This window comes from Coturnix japonica, chromosome 3, assembly GCF_001577835.2.
Source record: "Coturnix japonica isolate 7356 chromosome 3, Coturnix japonica 2.1, whole genome shotgun sequence".
Lineage (NCBI taxonomy): Eukaryota > Metazoa > Chordata > Aves > Galliformes > Phasianidae > Coturnix > Coturnix japonica.
Window position 1 is genome coordinate 74,247,499 of NC_029518.1, and position 24,069 is coordinate 74,271,567.

Below are 24,069 nucleotides of genomic sequence, written 5' to 3' on the forward strand. Positions count from 1 at the left end.
ACTGTCTTAATTAGTAAGCCAAAATACAGGGAAATTCTACCAAATCAGGTTACATTTTGCCTTCATTCAGGATGTTTCTCTATTTCTTTAAACTACCAGGTGTTTGCTGGGTAGTATGAGAATTTATGAAGTATTCCAGAAACTGTAAATTCTATTTATGAATTCCAATACCTCTTTATCTTGGAACCCAATGAGAGAAGACATTATATATGCTGTGAGAGTGACTGGATTATTGGTGCCTCCTTGAAGGTCACTGTGTAACACTTTGCCAGGTTCCTGAAATTCTCCATTTGATTTCTGATGCCCAACGATCCATTTAGCTGTATCCCTGAGTACATCTTTGTCAATATCTATGAACTGACGAGCTTGAAAAAAGCATCTTAATACAAAGGCTGATAACCTGGAGGAGAAGGTTAATGAAACATGACAAAATTAGCTTCTGTTTAACATAACATAAGAATATGATGATGCATAAAGTACTCAACACACAGCTTCCAAGCACAGAGGAAAATACGTGCTTTATCCAGACAAGAAAGGAGACTAAGCTTAATCCACAAAAAAATGAAGCTATTTCCTTGTTCCTAAAGATAATTCCTTTTGCAGCTGTTACATTTCAAAAATAAGTACAGAGTATATATTCTCCAAGTCTTTATTTGTCTATATTTATCCAAGTCTCTGCCAGTACATGTTTAATTTTATTCAAATATTGCTCTCCTGCCTTCTGTTGCTAAGCTGAAGTAGTAAAGTCATAACTGCATTACTGCAAACTATAAGTGTGATAGTAGTTATCACAATTATCCCTCTAATGACATCATTGAAACAACACTTGTTTTATTCATTAATAATCTGAAGTTTTACTTTGACTCCTTTCTTTGCTAAATGTGCATTCACGTAACTTGTTACTGCAATACATATATAGCGAGGTTACTAATAAAGATAAATTATCTTCATTTTTCACTCCATCAATATTGCATCTAATACAAATCCCACTAAAACTGGTGAAGAGTGCTCATTTGCTCCAGAAGAATGGACCAAGTAAGTGACAGAGTAATTGGAACAGTTTTATTTGAAGCTGGTAATATGCTGAAGCACAAACACACGTGTAAACTAACCAAATGCAGATTAGCTAAACAGCGTGCTGGAACTTGTATCTGTTTATCTTTCTAGCTTCCACAATTATGTTTACTATGTTTCTTAAGGTGAAATTCTACACTGAAAGAGCTTTTCAGCTGTATTTAGAGTCTCAAAAACAAGGTGTAGAAGATGCAAGTGGGACAATTTTTTTTACCATCAGTAGCTCAAATCATCTCACAGAGAATTCCTCAGAGAGCCCTCAGTATCCAGAACTGAGAAAAGTCAAAATCTCTTTGAGGCAATGGTGAAAGCTAAGCCCTAAATTGTTTCAATTGCAATAACAAGCAATGTAATTAACGTTATTCTTCCTTTGAGAAATTTTCAGACAAAGCTGTCTGTTCTCTGTGGAGTCACATTTATGTATATAACACTTTAGGTAGTCTCAGCTCCTGATAAATTACTAGAGAACTAAAAATGTATCTATGGCACTTTTGCCTCTTGGAAAAGAATACTTTAAACACTGGTTCTTAAGCAGGCAGAAATAGGCTGTTCTAATACTCAGGACCCTTAGAGCTGTTGGACATATTATGCACATCTATATTAATAAGTCAAATGTGCCTAGAATTTGTTTCCTATGGTCATAGAATGGCTTCAGTTGGAAGTGACTTCAAGGATCATCAAGTTCCAGCCCTCTGCTGCATGCAGGGCCAGCACCTCCATTTCTAATACTAGACCAGGCTGCCCAGGGACCCATCCAACCTGTCATGAAGACATCTACCATCTATCAGCTAGCACCTACACCAGTGAACTCTACTACTTTCTAAATCAGGGTTCTTCTTAAACAATGTGCAGGGATAACCTGGAAAATGTCAAGAGAGTGTCAGGGTCAGAAGGCTACCGAAGACTATGCTGATACTTAAGCAATAGTGTGGTTCACACTTCTGGGCCCAGGAATATACATGGGCACTTCCCAAACATATGCATAAATATGGTGCACACAAGAGTAAAACTGAAGTGCATTTCAACCACTGGAGACTTCTGGTTTGCAGAAACAGCAATGGCGATTTAAACAAATGCTCATTTGACATTCTGCTTTAATACAGTTAACAATGTTTCACCCCTTGTTGTTGTGGCAAAAAAACAAACCCTGAGTAGCCTTAACTAGCTTTTTTTTCTTTTTTTTCCAAAGAAGTTTTAGGTTTCCTCCATGCTGGTAAGCTATCTTCTCCAGCAGAACAACTCAAAGCATTTCATTCAGCTATTCCCATGGGTAAAATAATTCATTGTTCATCCTTTGTAAAATTAAAAAGATCTGCCCTAATATTGGCCTTGACAGCAAGCTATCCAACAGAACGACCTTAGAGTTGGCTTGAATGCCTAATGAAAACCAGGCAGAAGGCTAAGACAGCTGGAAAATTTTAGCAGCTTCACAAAAAAAATAAATAAATCTAGTCTTGGGAAGTATCTAAAATGGTCAAATTCCAAAATGAATCTGGCAGAACTACTTACCATGTGCTCCCAGAGGGATCTTCATTTCCAAAGGCACTAAAAGAGCCATCATCCCTCTGGAAAAGCAGCTCTCTTTGATATCCTGGAGTGAAAGAGCAAAGATAGGTGTTGAATACATTCCTCTTTTGTGGGTTCCAGTATAAACTTCTGACAGACATGAAGCAAGGAACTTTCGAACCTGAATAAAACATCTCTCAAATCTATAAGAATACTCTAAACCATGTAGCAAACTATAGGAAAGTGGGTAACAGTAATGTGAAAGAGCTATCTACAAAAATAGACCTAGAGGGCTCCTGTTCCCACAGAACTCATTGGCCCTTCTGTATCCCTTCCAAAACAGGATGTTCTACGATTCCCACTCATCCACCACCCAGATGGGACAGTGCAGGGTGGAGGCACTACCTTATAACTCAGTATTTCTAGAAGCACAGCAGCAATTGTAGACTAGATCTATAGCTCAACTCCTCAAAAAAGCTGAAATACTGAAGTCTTGCAACTAGAGAAACATTCTATCTTTCCAGCAGACAAAAAGGACCAGCAAAAATTAAGTATTTTCCAACTAGAAAGGCATGAGAGAAGCCACAAGTTACAAATCATGGAATCACAGAATTGTAGGGGTTGGAAGGGACCTCCAGAGATCATTGAGTCCAACCCCCTGCCAAAGCAGGTTCCCTACACCAGATCACACAGGTTGGCGTCCAGGCTGGTCTTGAATAGCTCCAGAGAAGGAGACTCCACGACCCCCCCTGGCAGCCTGTTCCAGTGCTCCATCACCCTTGCTGTAAAGAAATTCTTGCTCACATTCATGAGGAACTTCCTATGCTCCAGTTTCTGGCCGTTTCCCCTTGTCCTGTCTCTGCACACTGCTGAAAAGAGTCTGGCCTTGCCACTCTGCCCCCCCACACCTCAGACATTTATAAACCTGCATCAGGTCCCTCTCAGTCTTCTCTTGTCAATACTAAACAGACCCAGTTCACTTAGCCTTTCTTCATAGGGGAGATGCTCCAGGCCCTTCACCATCTTTGTGCTGATTTTATGAAAATTACAGTTCAGAACAAGGATAAATACATCATGGATTCTGTCTGGCCCAGTAGGCACAAAGAAGAACAATACAACTATGTTCTTCACACCTCATGATGCCCTGGTGTATTTTCAAGTCAAAATACACAACCATTTTCCACTAAAATATTCCACTTTCCAATGTCCAGCACAGATTTTATTTTTGACCAAGTCTCAAACTTGGGTGGGCAAGCATCAATCACCAGAACATGTTTCCTAGAGTTCTGCAAGGAAGTGGCAGGATGAGGATGTGCCTGCTAATTTTGGCCTACTGTACCTCACAAAGAGTTTAACATGATAGGAATTCGCATATTTCAAAAAAAAAAAAAAAAAAAAAAAAAAAATCAATAATAAAAAAAAAAAAACAACAAATCACCTTCTAAGATGCAGTTTTCCTCTGAAAATTAACTATATAAAAACAATATATAATGGGGCAAATTATCCTTGTAATCAGAATTGTCTGCTCCTCAATTCTGTTATCCCAGAAGAAAGAGGAAAATGAGTTTTAATTCCAGATTATGTGACATCAGCAAAGTAGCTTTTCACATACCAACTACAAAGTCACAGGTACCTCTAAGCTAGTAAGTGTTCTTGAAAACGTAACATGTTCTTTAAGCATACAGACCTTTTCTCATAAATGATAAGGCTTTTGATTGAATATCCTCTCTCAGCTGCCTAGTTTTAGTGAGGTATTGCAAAATATACACGTTTGGAGCAAAATTGATCATATTCTGTTCACCACAGCCATAAGGCATTTTAATCAGTGATGACAAACCATTGATTGAAGGTCCAAGTAAATCACCTGGAAGATAAAATTAAAACTTAATACAAATAAACACATGCCTAATACATTAATGACGGTATCAGCTAAACTATGAAAAAAATTAATACATTGGGAATACTTACCTATAGCAGTGACCTGCACTCTTTCACTGCCACTTACAACATCAGAAGGAAAAGTGAAATCCAAAGTTTTTGTCACTGCTTGTTGTTCAGTCCCAGTTAAATCCAAAAGGAGTGTCTGAGAATATGTCTGTTCCAATCCTTCAGCCTACCAAAATAAACAGAGGATTGTTATAATTTCTAATAAGTTGTTGCTTTTATAGGACTGGAACTGCATGTTTACTGTGCTGGTCATCTAAAACTCTGCAAAATACTTTGTGCTGCTTCTTAACACATCAAGAACCTGAGATATTGGCCCATCTGAACTGACACATAAATGTTTTTATAATAACGACCTGCTTCCACTATTTGCTTCTAACAACCGTGTTTTAATTATAAAAATACACACAAAGTCATTGAAAGCATCTTTGATTCTAGTGAGCTCAATGCCAAGAACAGAGCTCCATGATCAAGCATATGCCAAGGCCAGAAGTGCTCTCTTTCATGCTGTTTGCAGACCTAAAGCCTGTCATACAAAGCCGACTTACACCAGTTAAGTTCATCACTGGAGGTTCAAAGGTTCAGTTCATCCATGCATGCAAGTATCTTGGAGAGAAAAAATGTCTTCAAAGTAGAGGAAATGAATATATTGCTCTTCTCAGCCTAGCTCTTAGTCCAACAGGATTTAATTCTCTTCAGCACATCTGAGCTTCAATAGAAAGGGCAATAAGTGGCTCCTCCCAAAATCAACTTACAGGACAGTGATTTGGAAATGTCCAAAAAAAAAGGACTATGCTATAAAAGAAAAGTTGTCCAAAAATGGGCCCTCAAAGCAAACAGGAGAATACCCACTTAGCAGAATTCAGCTGGCCAGAGCTTGCTCCTCACATTGGACAAGGCTGAGGCAGTTTGGGGCAAGTACAGATACAGAAATGCAGATGTAAATAATAAAATCTAGAAGAATCTCAACTTTCAGCATTAAAGTTTCACAAGCAGCTGTGCTCAAATTCATATCACTTAATTCATATGTTTATTGTATTCTAAAATAGTGCAATTTTATGATCCTGTTTCATAAAGGAGGTAAATCAGCACCTTTAGAGCATAATTCATTTAACTCATTATCCTGGAGAAATGTGTTACCAGTATGGAAATCCCACACAATGGGTAAGAAAGTGGCAGAAAGAAAAACCTATGAAATCTGAAAACAAAGGCATAGATGAAGTGAGATTATATGCAGTAGAGGGGCCCATTTTTTACACGGTCCAGTAGTGGTAAGAAAAGGAGGAACGGCTTTAAACTAAAAGAAGTGAATTTTAGGTAGGTTGGATAGGTTAGAGAAATTCTTTATTCAGAGTAGTAAAGCACTGAAACAGTTTCTATGATTCTATCATTCTGTGAAGATCAGCACAAGGAAATGACAAGTCCTGTACCTGGGGAGAAACAACCCCATGCACCAGTACATGCTGGGGTCTACCCAGCTGGAAAGCAGCTTTTCAGAAAAGGACTTGGGATTGCTGTTGGACACCAGCTTGAGCATAAGCCAAAAAAGAGACTTTGCAGCAAGGTTGAGGGAGGTGATCCTTCTCTCCTACTCAGCCCTGATGAGACCACTGGAGTACTGGGTCCAGGTGAGGGCAAATGGCCTGGATAGGCTGAGAAGTCTCCATCTTTGGATAGACTCAAAACCTGACTCTGAGTCCTGAGCACTCTGCTGTAGTTGATCCTCTTCTGACCAGGAAAACTACACTACACAGTAACTCAACTATTCCCTAATTCTAGGATCTTAAATACCTATTTTAGGATGAGATGTAAAAGTGCTTATCAACTCTCACTGAAATGGAGCTCAACATGACTCAAACTCAAACATGACACAGAGGCTCGAATCCCGGGGGCTGGACTCGATGATCTCTAAGGTCCCTTCCAACCCGCACGAAACTATGAAACTATGAAACTGTTAGATGACAAATGTTAGGTAAATCTCATCCAAAACCTTCTAGCTCATCAAGAAACACTGGGGGCTAAACTTCCATCACTAACACAATAGAGAAATGTTCATAAAAGTAGGCTTTGAACTAAGTTAGGCGCACTAAGAAATTTATTGCACTTATCCATAATAGAGTTACATGGTCCACTTTACCATCCTAGATTGTTAAGCTAACTCTAGCACTATGAATTCATTGATGTGAAAACAGGTTTTGCCTTGCTTTCAGAAACATTTAACATGCAGCCACAGAACAGATCTATATTTTCAGTTCTGGAAAAAGATCTAAAGAATTTATTTTATAAGTGCTTTCAACTTCAAGCTATCTGACCTGAAACCAGTCTTAGAAAATGAGAAGCAGACAAGTATACTGGTTTGCCTTTTTCCAACAGTCCATTGCCTATTTTACGGAGCAATTTATCTGTAGAACAAGCCAAGCTGAAGACTGCTTACCTTTACTAAAACTTTTTGGATGATAGCGTCAGAAGCAGCAGATGATATCGCTGTCACTTTGATGGGAATCTCTCCCAGCTGTTTTGGTTTGATTGGAAACTGAACAGTTTTCCCATCTTCACTTGGTATAAATACAGTCTGTTGATTTCCTGTAGCATTTATTTCATTGGATGTCAGAATAATTTCAAAAGCGTCATTTATTTCCAGGATCACACTAGCCTGTAAAATACAGAAACATTTGCAATAACAAGTGTAAACTTTGAAGAAAATTTAAGCCGCCTTTTTAAGCTGTGTATAGAGAAATAGCTTTACAATACACTCACTAAAGATCTCACAAGAGAGAGAAATGGTTTCTACCAGTAATGTACTTCCTTCATTGTCTGCTAATATTCAAGTACAGAGAATAGAGACTGTTATTTTACCTCAGCTTCTTCTTTCAAATAATTAAAGATATTCACTTCCAAAATGAACTGCTCTCCTCTGATGACAGAGTATGGAAGGTTCAAGAAAACGAAGAAAGGTTGAAAAGCTTCTAGCTGCAAAACAAGATCAGCACAAAACAGTGAATCCCTACAATCAGATACCAGTGAGAAAATGACTATTCAGCACATCTGATTAGACTCTCACTTTTAAATTCTTATGAGAGTATGTTTACTCACTCTCTACAACTAACAAAAGGTATTACTACAGGTATGAGTCGTAAGCCAAGGATCCTTCTGTATACAAGCACCCTTGTTGGAGTTCTATAATGCCACTAAAATGGAAGCTGCTGGACTACTGGCAGCTTTGACATGGCAGATTCTGACAGGAGAAGGTGAACTGGGACTAAGAAACCATCATTCTGCAAGCTGGAAAGCTGTGATCTGTCCATTAAATTTAGTATGAACTATTTTGCACACACAGGTAAAGGAAGATTCTGAAGCTGTCCACTGACCTACATCCATGTCAATACAGACTTATGTTGGAATCCAAAATAACCAACTTTCCCTATTTCTGCAATTCACCAGCACCTAAGTATGATGTGTATTCTGTATGGCTAATCTTGGCCTAAGTATTTGGTTATACTACTAATAGTACATCTTTTCTTAATTAAAACAGAAACAACTTGCAGGAATCTGTCAGAAAGCAATTAGTTTTATCTGTTCACAGGGTCTTTTGGAACAAGTCTTGGCTCTAGGAAGGCAGTAAGTAGTAAGCTCACATCGAGCTCAGTGGGATTTCACCATTTATGAACATCTGTACATTAAAAATCACTGAAGCACGATATCTACTAATAGTGAAATGACAACTAAAAATGGCTTTAATACAGTTTTCATTTAAAAAAATCTTCTAAGTATTTTGAATTCCAGATGCAGAAAATCCTCAGATTTCTTTCTACACAGCAAATATATCAAAGATATTTTTAGGCTGTTTGCTAAAGCTTTCAGTGATAAAAAATGTCTTTTATCATTAGAAAAGTTGTAATGATAATTTTTTGTCAGTTCTTACTCAGTGTTTTCACTTTATGCCTATTTCCTTTGATTATTTTTCCTTTTAGCCTCCTGCAATACTAAATTTTAACAATCAGAAATATTTCAGTATCTTAAAATAAAACACAATGAGGTGAAATTATCAATACTTCATGTACTAAAAGACATGTAAAAACAATGAAAAGCAGTAAATGACTCTACACATGCAGATATCACATATTTATTTCTCCATCACAATTTTCATGCATTTCTTTTATTTATCTATTTATATGGCACTGATTAACATGTTTCAGCCATATGGAACTCCAAGCACAATGTAAGCATCCCAACAATGTTGAAGCACTGAGCAGTGTATGTTGGTGATTATAGTTAAAGAATAAGTTCAACATCTGTTTTACTTGTAGCTTTCTCATATTTGAGAGTGAGGGACCAAATATATATTTTCATGTACTTTGAATCAGAAAACAATTCCTCTTTCCATCCCTTCTCTGCCAAGCTAAGTGGAAGAAACAAGAATCATGATTACAGTCTCAAAGGACCCTCAGCCACAAAATATAGATCTGTTTCCAAATTTTGTGGTGTTTTGACCAGGATGTTCAAAGCATATGGTTTGTATCTGGTATATCAGCCAACTACAAATCTGAGTCTGTATCTGGGCTTACATCCTGAAAGATACTCCTCCAAAAGAATTTGGAGGGATGAGAATTTCAGTGGATAAAGGGTTGTCTCCAAGTTACATTCTAATTAGTGCAGGCATCCAGTTGGAAATCTATGACCTAGTCAACCTTTCAAACCTTTGGCACCTAAAGTGGAGATGTTCCAATTAGGAGCACAGTTTCTCTAGGATTTTTTGCATAATGCATGAAGAGATAACAATACTGACACTCCAAAGCGTAATTCTTATTTTAAACAAGCCAAATAATATTCGCTAAGAAGCTGATTATAGAGGGAGCCTAGAACAACTGCATATCTATTCTGTAAATCTCAAATTGGAGTTCTAAACTGAGGAGTGTTAAATTTAGTTTAAATTGATAAATTTTCCTTGAAAGAGCCATGGAAGACAGGAACCTGGCAGCAAAACCACCTCTTTCTGGTGCCCAACTTCCACACCCACATAGGATTTCACTGTAATGCTTTCTTAACAGTTTGTATACACATGAAATTACTTCATCGATATAAGGAGAGGGCTGTTATTAGAAGTAAAATTCCAGTTCCAGTTAATAATCTAAAGCATTACCAGTATTTAAAAGAGAAACACCAAGTGATGTGCTACCTCTGCTGGAACTGTTGTCACTCCAAGACCACCATCTTCAGAAAGCACAAAAGCACTGGCTACCCAGGACGTGATGGTATCGGGTACAGTGACTTCCATTGTGGTATCTGCATCAGATCTGATAGCAAAAGGACATAGATGACTTTCAAAAGCATCTGTTTATGGACACAAGTAAGTAAATACGTATATTTATAATACATCAAAAATGAAGTTCAAACTCTTGGTAGGAAAAACTGTTGGTTATCTGTTTTCCTCTTTTTAATCATTTAGAAATATTTATGATGGGATCAAAATGCTTAGAACAAATTTAAATTATTTTAAATTACATAAATTGAAGGTAATTACATTTAATCGACTTTTACACATCCTGTAAAATAATCCCCAATGAAATCTGTATCCCTAACTTCTTAGCTGTGAAAGAATACAAGATTTGTGCTTCACAGCACAGGTCAGATTTCACTATTTGTTTGACAGTTTGAAATGCTTCTTGAATTAGTTGCAGATGAGAACAGATTTTAGCTTCTGGGTCACAAACTTCTCATGTACTTAACAGAAAAACACCAAGACTCCCTTCAAATCAGATCTCCACCTGTAAAAAGAAGATAGTTTCCTATCCTGGAAGTTTTTGTCTCTAGGGTTTTATTTTGTTTCTGTTGAAACTGAAAGGCACCAAGTCAGGGATTGCTCTGTTTTGTGCAGTTGCAAAATGCCTCAGTTGGTGGGCCTCCAACCTCACTTGTGGCCTCTAGGTGGTAGCAGAATACAAATAATACCACATTTTTAAGCACTGTCTTTCAGTACCAATACAAAATAATGATAAATAAAATAAAATAAAAATAAAATAAAATAAAATAAAATAAAATAAAATAAAATAAAATAAAATAAAATAAAATAAAATAAAATAAAATAAAATAAAATAAAATAAAATAAAATAAAATAAAAACAGTAAATCAGTTTCCATTTCCTTTTAATTTTATACCTAGTTTTGGTATCGATCCAAAGCCAAGTCTCTGGAAAATGTGTCCTCACATATGGAGTGCTGAAATCTAGAGGTCCATCTCTGGCTACTGGCAGATCATCACCAAAGCCATCCTCTACGGGTATCATGCCATCATCTACAAAACAAAAATTATTGTCCTACCTACAAATGTCTATGTTTAAGAAAAATCACACTAATACAGTGTTTGCAGTATAATCTGCAGCATTGTTACATATGTTAACACTACTCCATGACGTCAGGAAGTATGCATATTTTCTTTTCCTTATAGTTTTTGGCTGTTAATTTCTGTTCTTAAGTAAATGAAATTTGTCAAGAACACTAAGATTTTACATAGGCTTTCCAGACTGCTTCTAGAACTGGTAAAATATAGTGTCATATAAAAAAGTGACAAACCACTGCTATGAAACTGCATCTGAAACTACAAAGAAAAATACCATTCATTGATTCTCAGTCCCTTAATGAGTAGGGTCACTCAGGACAGCAGCAAAAGTGAAGTTCTCAAAGCAGTACCTATGGGAGTTTTGCTTGTTTGAGCCTTAAAAGCAGTTCTCTTTTGCAAGGTTGGAATTTGCCTTTATGTATATCACAGTGAGAAGACTTAAGAGGGGCCCTAACCCACGAGTCTCCTTCCCCACTCAGTAATTAGATTAGGGTTCATTTATTTTTATTACTTACAAAGAAAATGTTCTTTATCCTCCTCAAGAATTGCATCAGTTGATACCCAGAGGCTGCATTTCTGGATAAAATTTATACAGTTTATCTCAATACAGGATATTCAGGCCATCAATAGTGCTCATGTACTTTATTTTTCTTTTCTTGTCTTTCTTTTTAAGGAAATATAGTCACACAATTATATAGTAATTATAGACATAAAACAAGTAATACATATGAACCAATAGAATTCACAATTATCTGAATCTGAATATTGCCTTAATGACAGAAAAATTATACAAGGGATGACACTATAACACAATCCACATTTATGAAAGTATAAACATATTTCATTGTATTCAGATTATTTACACATTGATAGTTTATAATTCAAAACCCACAGAAACCATGAAAACTGCAGACTGTTCTCTACAGCCCCAAGTTTTAAAAGGGGCATTAATAGTCTTTTATTTTAATAAGCAATATGCAAACCACAAAGTTGAACCCCATCATGCCCTCCTCCCATTCACCCCCCCACAAAATGGTAAGATTTTCTTACTTTAAACATACCTGAAAGACACCAAAAGAACCTCTGACCAGGGGGAAATACTGTGCTGTATTGTATAAATTGAGTTCATGAAATACCTAGGACAAAGAAAAAAAAAAAAAAAAAAGAAGAAAGAAACAACCATAATATCACCCAAAACGTTTTTTTCCCAGGATTGCCACTGTTAACAGATGCTCACTTATAGAGTAAGCAGCAGCAGCTCTGTTAGCTCTCACACAAAGCAGAACAGAATCCATGACAAGATGATTAGACTGCAACAATTTCATAATGAACAGATGAGTGACTAAGCCTTAAAACAGGAGTCTACAGCCCACTGCTATTCCATGGCACTTTGGCTAATACATCATTTGGGCTCTTTAGGAACAATGTGTATTGTCAACTCCTTCAATTTGTTGGTGCACCAGAAGTACAAATCATCAAAAAGCCTCAGTGATTTTTGTCTTTTCTGAAAGAAGAAACAGCCAGGCATTAACTGAGAGTTTCTTGAATGGAAAAACAATGCCATATTAACTGGAATCAAAAGTGCTGGGACTGTTACCTTGTAAACCTTAGAGCCTTTTCTGCTTAAGCAGATAAGCTACTTGCTGTTGTAAAAAAATATATCTGCACAGCTAAGAAATTAAGGCCATAGAACATTTCTCATTCAGCATATAAGCTGTAATATCTATACAAACACACATCTTTCGTGCAAACATTAAAGAAGATCTTTTTTCCCCTGTATACTTACAGAATCTTCTGTTATGTCACTACTTTCTCCTAGAAGCTTTGTACTTTTATCAACAACTGCAAGTCCAATTACTGATTCTGGGTCTGTTGTACTGATCTTAAGGGACACTTTCTCAGATGGTTTGACTTTACCTTTGCTCCAAGAAATTTTGATCTAGAAACAAGTAAAAGAGTAAGTTTTTAAAAAGGCACTAGTTTAAATTATACACTGATGTCTGTAGTCAGTTGTTCACAACTCTGAGAAAGTATTTTCTTAGTTGTCTCTATTAAAACTCTGCACTTCCTAGGACTTTGGGGAAAATACTAATTATACTGGCATTATCAGAAAGTTCCAGAGACTTACATAAATCTCAGACTAGATGCACAATGAGGAAGATTTTACATCTACAACCCTGTGATCTAAACTACTGTTTACCATACAACAAAGAAACAAAAACACGATCTTAAGCTCACGTTCAGCATAACTACCTTGTTGTCCAAAGCAGGTTGAACAGGGATAGTAAGAGCATCATTTACAACTGCTCCAAGTTCATCAATATAGAACACAAATATACACGCCAGAGGAGCCCAGGAATTTTCTGCTGTTAAATTGAATGTTTTTGCAACCATTGTTCCAGAAGTCATAATTTGTTCCTTAGACAACACCTGAAAGGGAAAAATTAAACACTCAGTCTGTTGACATCTCAATACATCATAAGCTCTATCATTCCTCCTATAAAAGCTTTTTAAAAGAACAGGCAAAGAGCTGTAATTCTCTATTGATTAATTCTACAAGACTGGATATGAAATAGCAGGATAACATAATATTTAAATATTAGAAATAGATTTTTTTTTCTATGCTTTAACTCCTGCATGTACCACTATGGACAACGCTGAACTATAAAAATGAGTGCACAGTATGGTATGTTCTACAAGTACATAAAAATGTAACAATATTGTAACTGTAGCAATAGAACAAGGGGCAAAAGGGGCAACAGGCAGAAAGTGGAACACAGGAAGTTCCAACAGTAACACAAGGAAGAAATTCTTTACTGTCAGTGACAAAGCTCTGGAACAGGCTGCCCAGAGAGGCTGTGGAGTCTTCTCTGGCAATATTCATGACTTATTTGAATGCCTTCCTGTGTGGCCTGCTGTAGGGAATCTGTTCTAGCAGGGGAGTTGGACTTAATCATCTCTTGAGGCCCCTTTCAAGCCCTGTGATTCTGTGATTCTGTCAAGTTGGTAAAAGTCGTCTTGGATTATCCACATATGAAACAGTAACTTACCAGATAATGGAACTCTCTTACTGGCTTGTTGCTTTCAATATTTAGCTCAAAAGGTTTCCCAGCCTAGAAAAAGAATATGATTGATAATGACGAATATGGAAACATGATGAATAACTTGCTTTTTTTTTTTTTTTCCCTATCTTAGCAAAAGTTTTGTCTCAGACTGTACCTTCACTTCCTGGCTCTTTGTTTTAACCTGGAGATAAGTTTCACTTGGAGAGCTGAACACATCATAAACCCCTATGTCAGTCTTACTGTTGAGGAACTCCGCCTGTGAGACAATGTAAAACAAAGTTCTTAATGCAACAGCAAAATGTGTGTGCTCTGTAAGCAGCAGTACATGTTGCTGCTTACAAACACACAGTAACCATAATGGCAGTACAAGGCAGCTTTTTGCTTTGGGTATCTCTTTCTTTTTTTTCTCTACTTTGATGAAGTTATTTAAATCATATTTAGACAGGATCTGTCACTTTCCTTCCAGCTCTGATGTGGATAAGGAGGAAGAAATACAACAGCAAGTGCTATATGGGCTGTTACAGATGGCAGAAACAGCACACCACTAATTACAACCTTCTCAATTCAGTGTGTCACTGCTCCAAACCAACATATTAGAAAACAATACCTGAACTCTCAAAGTTTTTGTGTTGGATAGGATTGGAAACTCAATGTCAATAATTCCATTTTCTGGGACTGTGTAATTCAGGACATGGACTGTCTTATTTCTCTCCTCCGTTGCCTCATTCTCGAAGTGAGAAAGTGAAGAGTGGTGAAAAAACAGATCTGACTGTTGCGCAGTGACTGTGACAAGATTCTGCCTCTCTTCTGTTGTCAGCTGGTTGCTATCAGAACGTGTCACCTTCAGCTAAAAACAAAAATAAAGAAAATGCCCATCAAGCAGGATAAAACTACCTACATTATTAAAATAATAATAAAAATAATAATAATAAAATAAAAAAGACATTGTCAGCTTTCTTTATTTTTAATCCCTTGAGAGTACTGCAAGTAGGCAAGTCAGTCAAAAACAAAACTATCCACAGTTCTATGAGATGGAGAAAAATAAAAATAAAAATGCAGATAAAATAGAAAAGGTGATTTGCCTTTCAGCTCTCCCAATTACAGCACCTCTTTTCCACATGCTTATCTATCAGGCAAAACACACATATCTAAGCTACTGCCTGGATACAACATTTTATCACCTTTTGTATAACACCACCACAACAAAAATTGACCTAAGACTACACCACGTGCAGGATAACACATCAGATAAGTAGAGGTGAGACTGATTCAGATGTATTCATGGATTCATAGAAAGAAATGAAAAGACTGAAAACAAGCCTAAAATTGATACAATCTCTAAATTCTTCACCCTAACATCCACCAATCAGCAATATAGTTTATATTAACATTTATTTCTACAGATTCTCACTCACAGTAAAACCATTTGCCCTCTGTATTTTATATTCCAAAAATTAAAACTCTACATTTTGAGAATACTGGACAAATATTTCCCTCTTCTTTGTCAGTCCAAAAGTGCATCACTGCATTACCTCTTCTGCCATTATTTTCCATGTATCTCTCTGTGCAGCACATACAGACCTTCACCTCCAGCAAGAGCAGTAGCTGTTCCCTTACCCCCTCCTCTGGTAGCATAACTGGCACCTCATCTACCAGCTGCACTATTGCTAAATCATCAGTTTCCTCTCAGCTCTTCAGCAGGACAGAGCTGGAGTCAAACTAAGCTGCGGGCAAAGAAAACGAAAAGGACCAAAACCAAAGTGACACTGGTAAAGCTATCAAAATGATACAGCCTGTATCAATCCAAAACTGCATAATCAGTCTATCTTATTGGTATTTAGTTATTTCATGTATTATATATACAGTATTTAGGCATTTCTACATAGTAAAGGCTCCGGCTGTGTTCAAGAATTATGAAATCTATTCCTCCTTTAAGGCAATATTCAGTGGTGCAATATTCAGTACCTCTTAAGTGCAGAAATACTGACCACAGACCAGGAGAGCATGAAGAATATGAAAGGCTTCTGAGACAACTATAGATGGTATGAAAAAGACACGACAGAATGCATAAAAGAGACACTTTCATTTCAAAGCAACATAGTTTGATGGGCTGTACTTAGCTTTGTAACAACTGGTTAGTCTTATACATGTATATTTAAAATAAATAATACATTCACATTGATATATCCCATTTTATATACAAGTATGAAGAGAGTTGGGACTCAGAAACTACTAAATGACAGTCAACTTATTGGAAAACGTTAGCTAGAGACTGAAAAGTTTTCTTCACAATGCTGATAAACCATACACAAGTATATACTGCCAACAGAGCGCTTCCTATCATCCCTTGCTAGAGTAAAAACTGTAAGTTTAGAACTTCCTGATATATAGAACTTCATACATCATGAAAAAATAATTTGAAAATAAACTTGTAAATCACTCTTAAAACTCTGAGGCAAATTTTGGTACGTAAGCAAAAACACAGCAGAAAAAGTCACATTTATTTATGCACAAATCACAACAAATCAAAAGAACTTACAGTAGCGATGAAATTCAGAGAAGGTTTTATGACTCTAGAGTAGTCCACAAATTCAATGAAATAGTCACTTTGCTTTGGAAATATGATAGTACTTGAATTTTGAGAGATTCCTGTTGAAAAATTGCTTTCATTTAGACATGTTTTAAACATACATACTCCTTTAGCAGTAATTTACTTGATTTTTAGATAATCCTAAAACTGCCATAGAACTCTTTCTACTGATGTTTATAAGCAATTAAATAAAATAAATTTATGATTAAACTACAGTTTGTAAGACAACCTAACACTATTTTTATGCCTGCTCTTCTCATCAAAAAAACCTGTTATTAAGTCCTCATCTGAACAAGTCCCTTGGTTACTTATTAAATCACTTAGCGTAGAACTGCATTCAGTTAAGCTAAGAGTTAATTAAACTATTTAATAGCTAGGCAAGTAACAGTTCAGATAATACATTTGCATGCAGAAGATTCATATTTCCTTCTGTATATTACACTTTGCCATCACTTCCAAGCCACTCTGCATTGCACTAAACTCTTCTAGCACAATCTGCTCTTTGGATTCCTCTTGGAAGACCACAAACAGCAAAATACCTGTGAGTGACTCAGTAACCACAGCAATAATTTCTATTGGCTCAGTGTAATCATCGTCACCGTGGTGCCATGACTGATCCCCATTCAAGCTTTGCAACATAAGCTTGTTACAAGTAATATTCACAGATCCATTTATCTGCAATGCGGAAAAAAAAAAAAAATTACTTTATATTAAATTGTCCTCTTCTGCGCTGCCAGAACACTAGTGCCTATGCTTTACAGAAAAAGACAACAAATTGGAAGCTGCCTGAGGGTGCATAGATTCTACCCAAATTCGGTTCTGTTTCTGAAGATTAATTGCTGCTGAAGCCTTAAAGCCAGCCAACAGGAAATGACAGACATCATTTCACTGAAACTGAAATTTTGTTCACAGTTCAAAATTAAAAGACCTGATTTTGAAAAAGATTCCATCAATTTCTCACCACTTGTAAGTCTTCAGATCAAAACAGAATGCTTTTCTACGTGTCATGCTCCAGATCATCTCAAGCACATTGACTCCAACTAGGGAATAAGTAGGCAAAACTCTTTTGATACCACCTTGCCAGAGTTCTACCTGGGCAATTACAATGGCTTTATAGCACAGAATTGAGTGTGTAATGGCACACAGTGCCAAAGAACATTCCTGGGCGCTGGCCCTCCATCACCCACACTGCTAGAAGGGCTTTAGGAATGTTTTTCTACTTGGGCCAACTACTGCTCTCCAAAATAACTTCCACGCATAGTTCAAGGGATTACAGTGGCCAAGTATCACTCCCAACAGGCAGTCCGAACGTAGCCTCTTTGTACTAGAAAATAGAGTCAAACACTCTTCATGCAAGTGACTCCACAGACTATGCCAGCTGAACATAGCACTTGAGAATGGTCCCAACCATATTTAAACTTCAAAAGCAGACACAGCTTTAGAGTGTACAACACCACTGGACTGCTAAAAAAAAGGACTCACCTCCATTGTTTTTGTTATGTTCCTCTTATTTGTCCAGTAAGAGACAGATAGGCAGGTGACCGTCACATTTCCCTTCACTGGCTTTCCGTATGTATACCTGAAATACACCAAACAAAGCAAAACAATGCATCTTCTCAAGAGCCTGGGCTTCTGACAAGCTCTGAAGATAAAAAGGTCCACTGAAATAGTTTTTCCTCAGTTTCAAATATGGCTAGAATGTATCTGTACTTTGAACCATGACATTTTCAGCACTGTGACCACTTCATTGGCACTAAAGTCAGAAGCCCAAAACCTAGAGAATATACAGAGAAGTGGGAAGCGCTGCCCTTTCCTGAACATGAGCTCTACAAGTCCGTTCCTATGGGCTCAACAGTTAAAGCAAATTAACTACATTCAGCTAAGCTAAAGCAAGTCACTGAACAGAATATGTAGCACCATAATTAGTACACAATTGAGTTAAAACTGGATATGGGAAGTGCTATGCTTCCCAAACACTGAATGTACAAAATGAGTGATTTCAAGATATTTATGTATATTCAAATTATTTAATAAACACAGTGCCCACAAATCATGGCATTATTGCACAGCAGACACAATTGGCAATTGTAGCTTATTTATAAACTGTAATATATTCAGTGAGTAGTAATAAATCAACATTTTGCTCAAACGCTTACAACCTACATGTAAGAGGAATCATTAGAGTCAGACCTTGTAGAATAGGAAATCGGGAGAAAATAACATTCTAATCCAACAGTACTATTACATTCATATGTGATAACTAAGTAGTTCAGGCCATTATGGATATGACTGGCAGTCACTTAAGAAACATCAAAGCTGAAGGCAGAGGGAAAGATAATCAAATAGCATAGTTACAGCAACATTTCTGACAATGCTGTCTTGCACCTGGCTGCAGTCTTTCCAGGTAGACCTAATTACAGGAAGAAGCTGCTATTAAGCTTGAAATATTAATGCCATTGGATAACATCCTGTAGTTAATTTAACAATAGTCCAGAAATCAGAAAGGAAGAAGGATTTATGACATCTACAAGTTTAAAGGACATGTAAAGTCCTTCTATACAGAAACATTTTGCCTATAAAAACAGTCACCAGGAATGAAGTCATTCCTAATAAATAATTATGACATATCAGTAAAACCTTGGCACTGCTGGGATTCAATCCCAGAATATTCACTGGCACACAAGTCTGGATTTATTGCAGCAGGCAGGTATGCTTTCCAATACCTACACAAAGGAGACAAGTACCTTGTGGCAGACCAAAACAAATTAGGAAGCCAAATTCCCATTGGCATATACTCCAAAAGGAAAATTGGAAGAAAAAATAATAATAATTTGAAGAATTATTTATTATTTTTTTTAATTACACCTAATGAGAAACCTACATAGTTTCTAGTATCAGGTTGCATTGCCTCCAGGAAAACAAGCTATTTCTCAGAAGCCCAAACATTCCAATTAAACAGTCTGTTACTCAATCACTTCTGTATTTCACTTTGAATTGACGATTTAGAAGATATGCATTATAATGGAATTAAATAGCTCCAGAAAGACTTCTACATTCAGGTCTTCTTGAAAGGGTTTACCAAGTAGCTTTACTTGGTTCTCATCTTACCAAAATAAAACTCTTTTCTGTATGAGATTAAAAAATAAAATATTATTTGTACAGCAGTCTACAATGAAGAATAGCAGTCCACAGTAAAGTCTGTTCTGAACTTAGCAAGAGTTTTCAATTCTTCAGCAATTTGCAGGCATAGGTATTTTGTAAGCCAGTAGAAACCTGTATTTCAAATCCATAACGTGGATAAATAAGTATAAGAAGGATGTGAATAGAAGCTTGCATAATTTTCCTGTTGGTGTGGTAAAATATAATTACTCTACTTAAAGAATTTTATGTGATACACTGGAGAGCATAATGAAAGAGACACAATAACAGTGAAAAAAGAAAAAGTCCCAGAGTTTACGTTATAAACAAAAGATTCAAGAAAATTTATGAATAAGTCAGTTGAAAATACCTTGGCTGTAGTCTAGAAATACCTATACCTAACCAAAAAGGTGCAACTAAAAATCTGAAGATTTATCTAATATTGCTACACAAAAATCTAGTGACTTGAAATATAAGTTAGCCTGCTAATATACAGTGGAGGACACTTTTTTAGCATTTTAGTATGTTTTGACTTTAGTATTTACAGACATAAAATAATTACCTTAACAGAGAGAGAAACAACAGTATCAGTGTTTTACTTACTTTGCAGTGACAACACCGGTTACATCTCTCTCTCTCAAGGAGTAGTATAATGGTGTTGTTATCAAAACATCAAATTTTGGTAAAACTAAAAAAATAATAATAATAATTATGTAAAGTATTTAATTCACATCAAAATAATATTTAAATATCTTGAATATGTAATATGGTACAGACTATTGCAGTTTCCTGAGGAATATAAAGTAAGACATACTTTTAACACAGTTCCATGCATGCTTCAGTCTAAGACATTCTGTGAAAAGGTGGGCACCAAGCATCACAAGAGCAGCCTGTGCACAACCTTGTATGGCTAAAATACACAGTGCTTGTTTCTCCTTTCTCAGATCAAGCCTGTAAGGGAAGCAGTAAATGTTTGGCCTGTTTAACGTTTACAGAATTATCAGGAAACTTCATGAAATATTATACAGATATTTTGGGATGAACACTTTGCCTGGAATCTCCTGGGAAAACAGGGACAAGACAACATTCAGATGCCACAGTAGTAGGTCATTAAAGCTACCAGAAATAAGCAGGGCAGCTGATAAGATGATGTTTCTCCTCAGGACAGTTGGTCTCAGAGAAGATTTGGAAATTAAACTCTCTGGGAGTATTCAAAAAGTTTGTGTTAGCCATTAACTAGTTTCTCTAAACTCTAAATGAATGGAGACTCGGTTACTAATTTTGGTCAGTACTAAATGCCCTTGAATGACACTTACCATATTCCATCACTTTAAAACTTTGATAATGTACTTGACCCTATTGAAAAAAAATACGTTAGAACATACATACAGTTGCAGTTAGAGCAGCATTTTTAATGCATTTTCTTAGGCCCAATCCCACCCATACTCAGAGTAAATAATAATTGCTGAAATGATGCTATTTTAACTTACAGATCAACCACCATCAGCTCCTGTTGCAGAGTTCCTGCAAGAACCAGCTGAAGATATTCCCACCAAAGAAGCATGCAGGTAGTTCACATATAGTAGATTCATTACTCCATATATAATGGAGTCCCCAGAGAGCTGTTAGTCTGCAAACATTTACATACGGCTAGTTTCTGTATATAGATATATCTGAGTCAGCTAGCCCAAAACTACCAAGCATTAAGCATTCACAGTGATCAAAATGAAAGATGACAGAACTACCAGAAGTATCTGCTAATTCATTTAGATTTAACTCTGGTACCTCAATACAAGTGGAAGCCCCTACAGTGTATCTAGAAGACAAGACCACTCCAGAAGCACATATAATCTTAAGGCTCTCCATTCACTTAAAAAACAAAAAAACAACCCTGAGATTTAATTATAGTCTGTGGTACATACTCACTTCAGCAGAGATGTTTTGAGTTTTACCTTTCTGACTTTTATTTATTGGTTAAAAATCAAAGGAAGAAATAAGCAACTGTAAAGAATCTTAAGTTTTTCTATTTTCCTATTTTTCTGGGTTTTTTTTTCATTTCCTCATTTTCCTCAGAATATCTAAAAGCCTATTCTGGAATATTATTGAGATTTGCTATACTAGGCCATACAATGCTCATTCTTAGGAGATTAATTTTTTGTTTGTTTTTATTTTGTTTTTTTTAATTTTGTTTTTGTTTTTTTACCCTGCTCTCTTAACATAAAAATAAATAAATAAACAAAACAAAACAGCTATTTTTTGTTCATTGGCACAATGACAGTTGACCCAAAAAGTCAGGGTAGTGAGACATTAATTTTGCTTCTGTTGTCTTACTCAATTATTCTTTCTTGTTAGAGTGTGAGTAATTTTGAGCAAGCATGCAAGTCATTTGTCTGTGGGCATATAACCCTCAATTCTCATTTTTACAGTGCCATGCCCAAAAAACTACCATCAACAGGGAAATGGCATGAGGTAACTGGAACTGGAGCTCTGAATCTCAGCTGGTCTGCCTGACACCAGGACTACAATAGAGCAGTGATCAACTTCTCTTTCACAAGGCTTTTTTGTAATCATTAATCAATCAGACTGTACCTCGCTTAACCATGTGGGACATGTAAGTACGTTCTACCACAATAAGCAATGTATCAATGTCATAAATAAAGACTCAGAGTATTGCTAGCATAATACATCTTGTACCCATATCTTGATAACTCTTTGATATCCTCAGTGTCAACAAAGGCATGATGTGGGCATAAAGTTAAATTATTATACAAAAGCAGAAACACTCAAGAGTTTTGTTTGAGGAGAAAGAGTATCACTAATTTACTTTTGAAATATTTATGCCAGCCTTCATCTAAAAATGTGCATAATATAAGGCTTAGGTGTACACACATTTTTTAAATGTTTGGCTTTAACACTAATAAATAATAAATAGTAGTAAAATAATAATTGTTATAATAGAACAAATAATCCAGTAAAACCATGCCCACATATAAAATGAATCAGTCAAAAACATTTTTTTGCCTGGTTTAGCAGGAGTAAACATGGATGTCCTCCCTAGACCTCCCACTGAATGCATGTGAGGAAGGGACAGCAACAGCCACTCTGGCAAGCAGTGGTGCCCCTGTGCTCAGATGGGACATTTGGAGAAGCTCCTGTGCTCAAATAGGACATCACAACCTGAGGGCTTCCTCCTTCTGACAGGGCTCCAGGTCACAAAGGAAAAGCAGCCAAAAATAATCCCAAGCCTTAAGCAACACAAGAACAGCAGAAGAATGAAAGGGTTAGAATCCCTTTTTTTTAAAATGACAGAGTTTGCACTTCCCAAAAGACAGGAAAGGGAAGGCTCCTTTTGAAAACCTTTTTGCTTCTATGATTAAGACCCTTCTGAGAAACAGGGAAAGACCATGACAGACAACACTCTGTTACTAGGAGGTGGCTATTTTCCAAGGTTAATATAACTGGATGCTGTTTGACTGCATGATGAGGTTATGACAATGTGGAAGTCAGAAGTCTGCTTGCTTTGTTTATTTCCAAGAGCAACGCTATCCCTACAAGCACCATTTTTCTGGAGAATCTCTATGAAAATGGTTTGAATCATAGAATTACTCAGGTTGGAAAAGACCTCAAAGATCAAGTCCAACTGCAGCCTAACCATAGTACCCTAACTCTAACAACCCTCTGCTAAATCATATCCCTGAGCACCACATCCAAATGGCTCTTAAAGACAACCGTGTATGGTGACTCAACCACCTCCCTGGGGAGCATATTCCAGTGTTTAACTACCCTTTCTGTAAAGAAGTGTTTCCTAATGTCCAACCTAAACTTACCTTGTGCAAACAAGATTGGATATGGACAATTGGTTGTGAAGTGGCGCACAGAAACATAACTGGCAAGTGAGAAAGCTTCCAGATGTCCCTAGGCCCTGCAACTGTGTGGTTCTTCAAAGAGCCTCCCTGAGAATCACAGTAATATCAGTATCTAGATATTTTACTCTTTAAGTAGGAACTAGTTATCCTCTGAGAGGTAAGTGAAGTCTGTGACTGATCAGCAGATAGCTTCTTCATCAAGGTGTGTTAGGTGGGAAAGAGTATGACAGGAAAAGATAAGAACATGAACAGAGTACACTTGTGAGAAAAACACTTGGATCAAGACTCAGGCTGCAAACGACTACAGTGGTTAATATTTATCTTACCTCATCAAGAAGAACTGCAAATTAAGCATCTAAGACTAAGCTCCTCATGCACAAATGTTTAAAGTTTTCCTAACAAAAAAACCTTCCATCTAAGAAAAGTCAGATTGGTGGTGGCTTCATGATTAAGTCACTGATCACCACAGCAATTGCATAATATTTATATTCCCTTATTTGAAAATACACATGCATTATTTGTTATTTTCACATTTGTGCATATCATAATC

General features: G+C 36.5%; 1 protein-coding gene across 1 annotated transcript in view; it reads right to left on the reverse strand.

The window, feature by feature from the left end:
- CD109 (CD109 molecule) overlaps positions 1 to 24,069 on the reverse strand; it is a 72,234-nt gene that overhangs the window by 20,760 nt on the left and 27,405 nt on the right. The window contains exons 6-25 of the mRNA XM_015859075.2: positions 20,970 to 21,009; positions 20,257 to 20,341; positions 17,998 to 18,094; positions 17,055 to 17,190; positions 16,465 to 16,574; positions 14,533 to 14,772; positions 14,080 to 14,181; positions 13,911 to 13,973; positions 13,114 to 13,290; positions 12,647 to 12,799; positions 11,922 to 11,996; positions 11,376 to 11,436; positions 10,680 to 10,815; positions 9,701 to 9,818; positions 7,381 to 7,494; positions 6,959 to 7,177; positions 4,549 to 4,693; positions 4,268 to 4,444; positions 2,584 to 2,665; positions 172 to 400 (exon numbers count right to left, since the gene is read on the reverse strand). Coding sequence (XP_015714561.1) covers positions 172 to 400; positions 2,584 to 2,665; positions 4,268 to 4,444; positions 4,549 to 4,693; positions 6,959 to 7,177; positions 7,381 to 7,494; positions 9,701 to 9,818; positions 10,680 to 10,815; positions 11,376 to 11,436; positions 11,922 to 11,996; positions 12,647 to 12,799; positions 13,114 to 13,290; positions 13,911 to 13,973; positions 14,080 to 14,181; positions 14,533 to 14,772; positions 16,465 to 16,574; positions 17,055 to 17,190; positions 17,998 to 18,094; positions 20,257 to 20,341; positions 20,970 to 21,009 — 2,559 coding nt within the window. The remainder of the gene's footprint in view (positions 1 to 171; positions 401 to 2,583; positions 2,666 to 4,267; positions 4,445 to 4,548; positions 4,694 to 6,958; positions 7,178 to 7,380; positions 7,495 to 9,700; positions 9,819 to 10,679; positions 10,816 to 11,375; positions 11,437 to 11,921; positions 11,997 to 12,646; positions 12,800 to 13,113; positions 13,291 to 13,910; positions 13,974 to 14,079; positions 14,182 to 14,532; positions 14,773 to 16,464; positions 16,575 to 17,054; positions 17,191 to 17,997; positions 18,095 to 20,256; positions 20,342 to 20,969; positions 21,010 to 24,069) is intronic.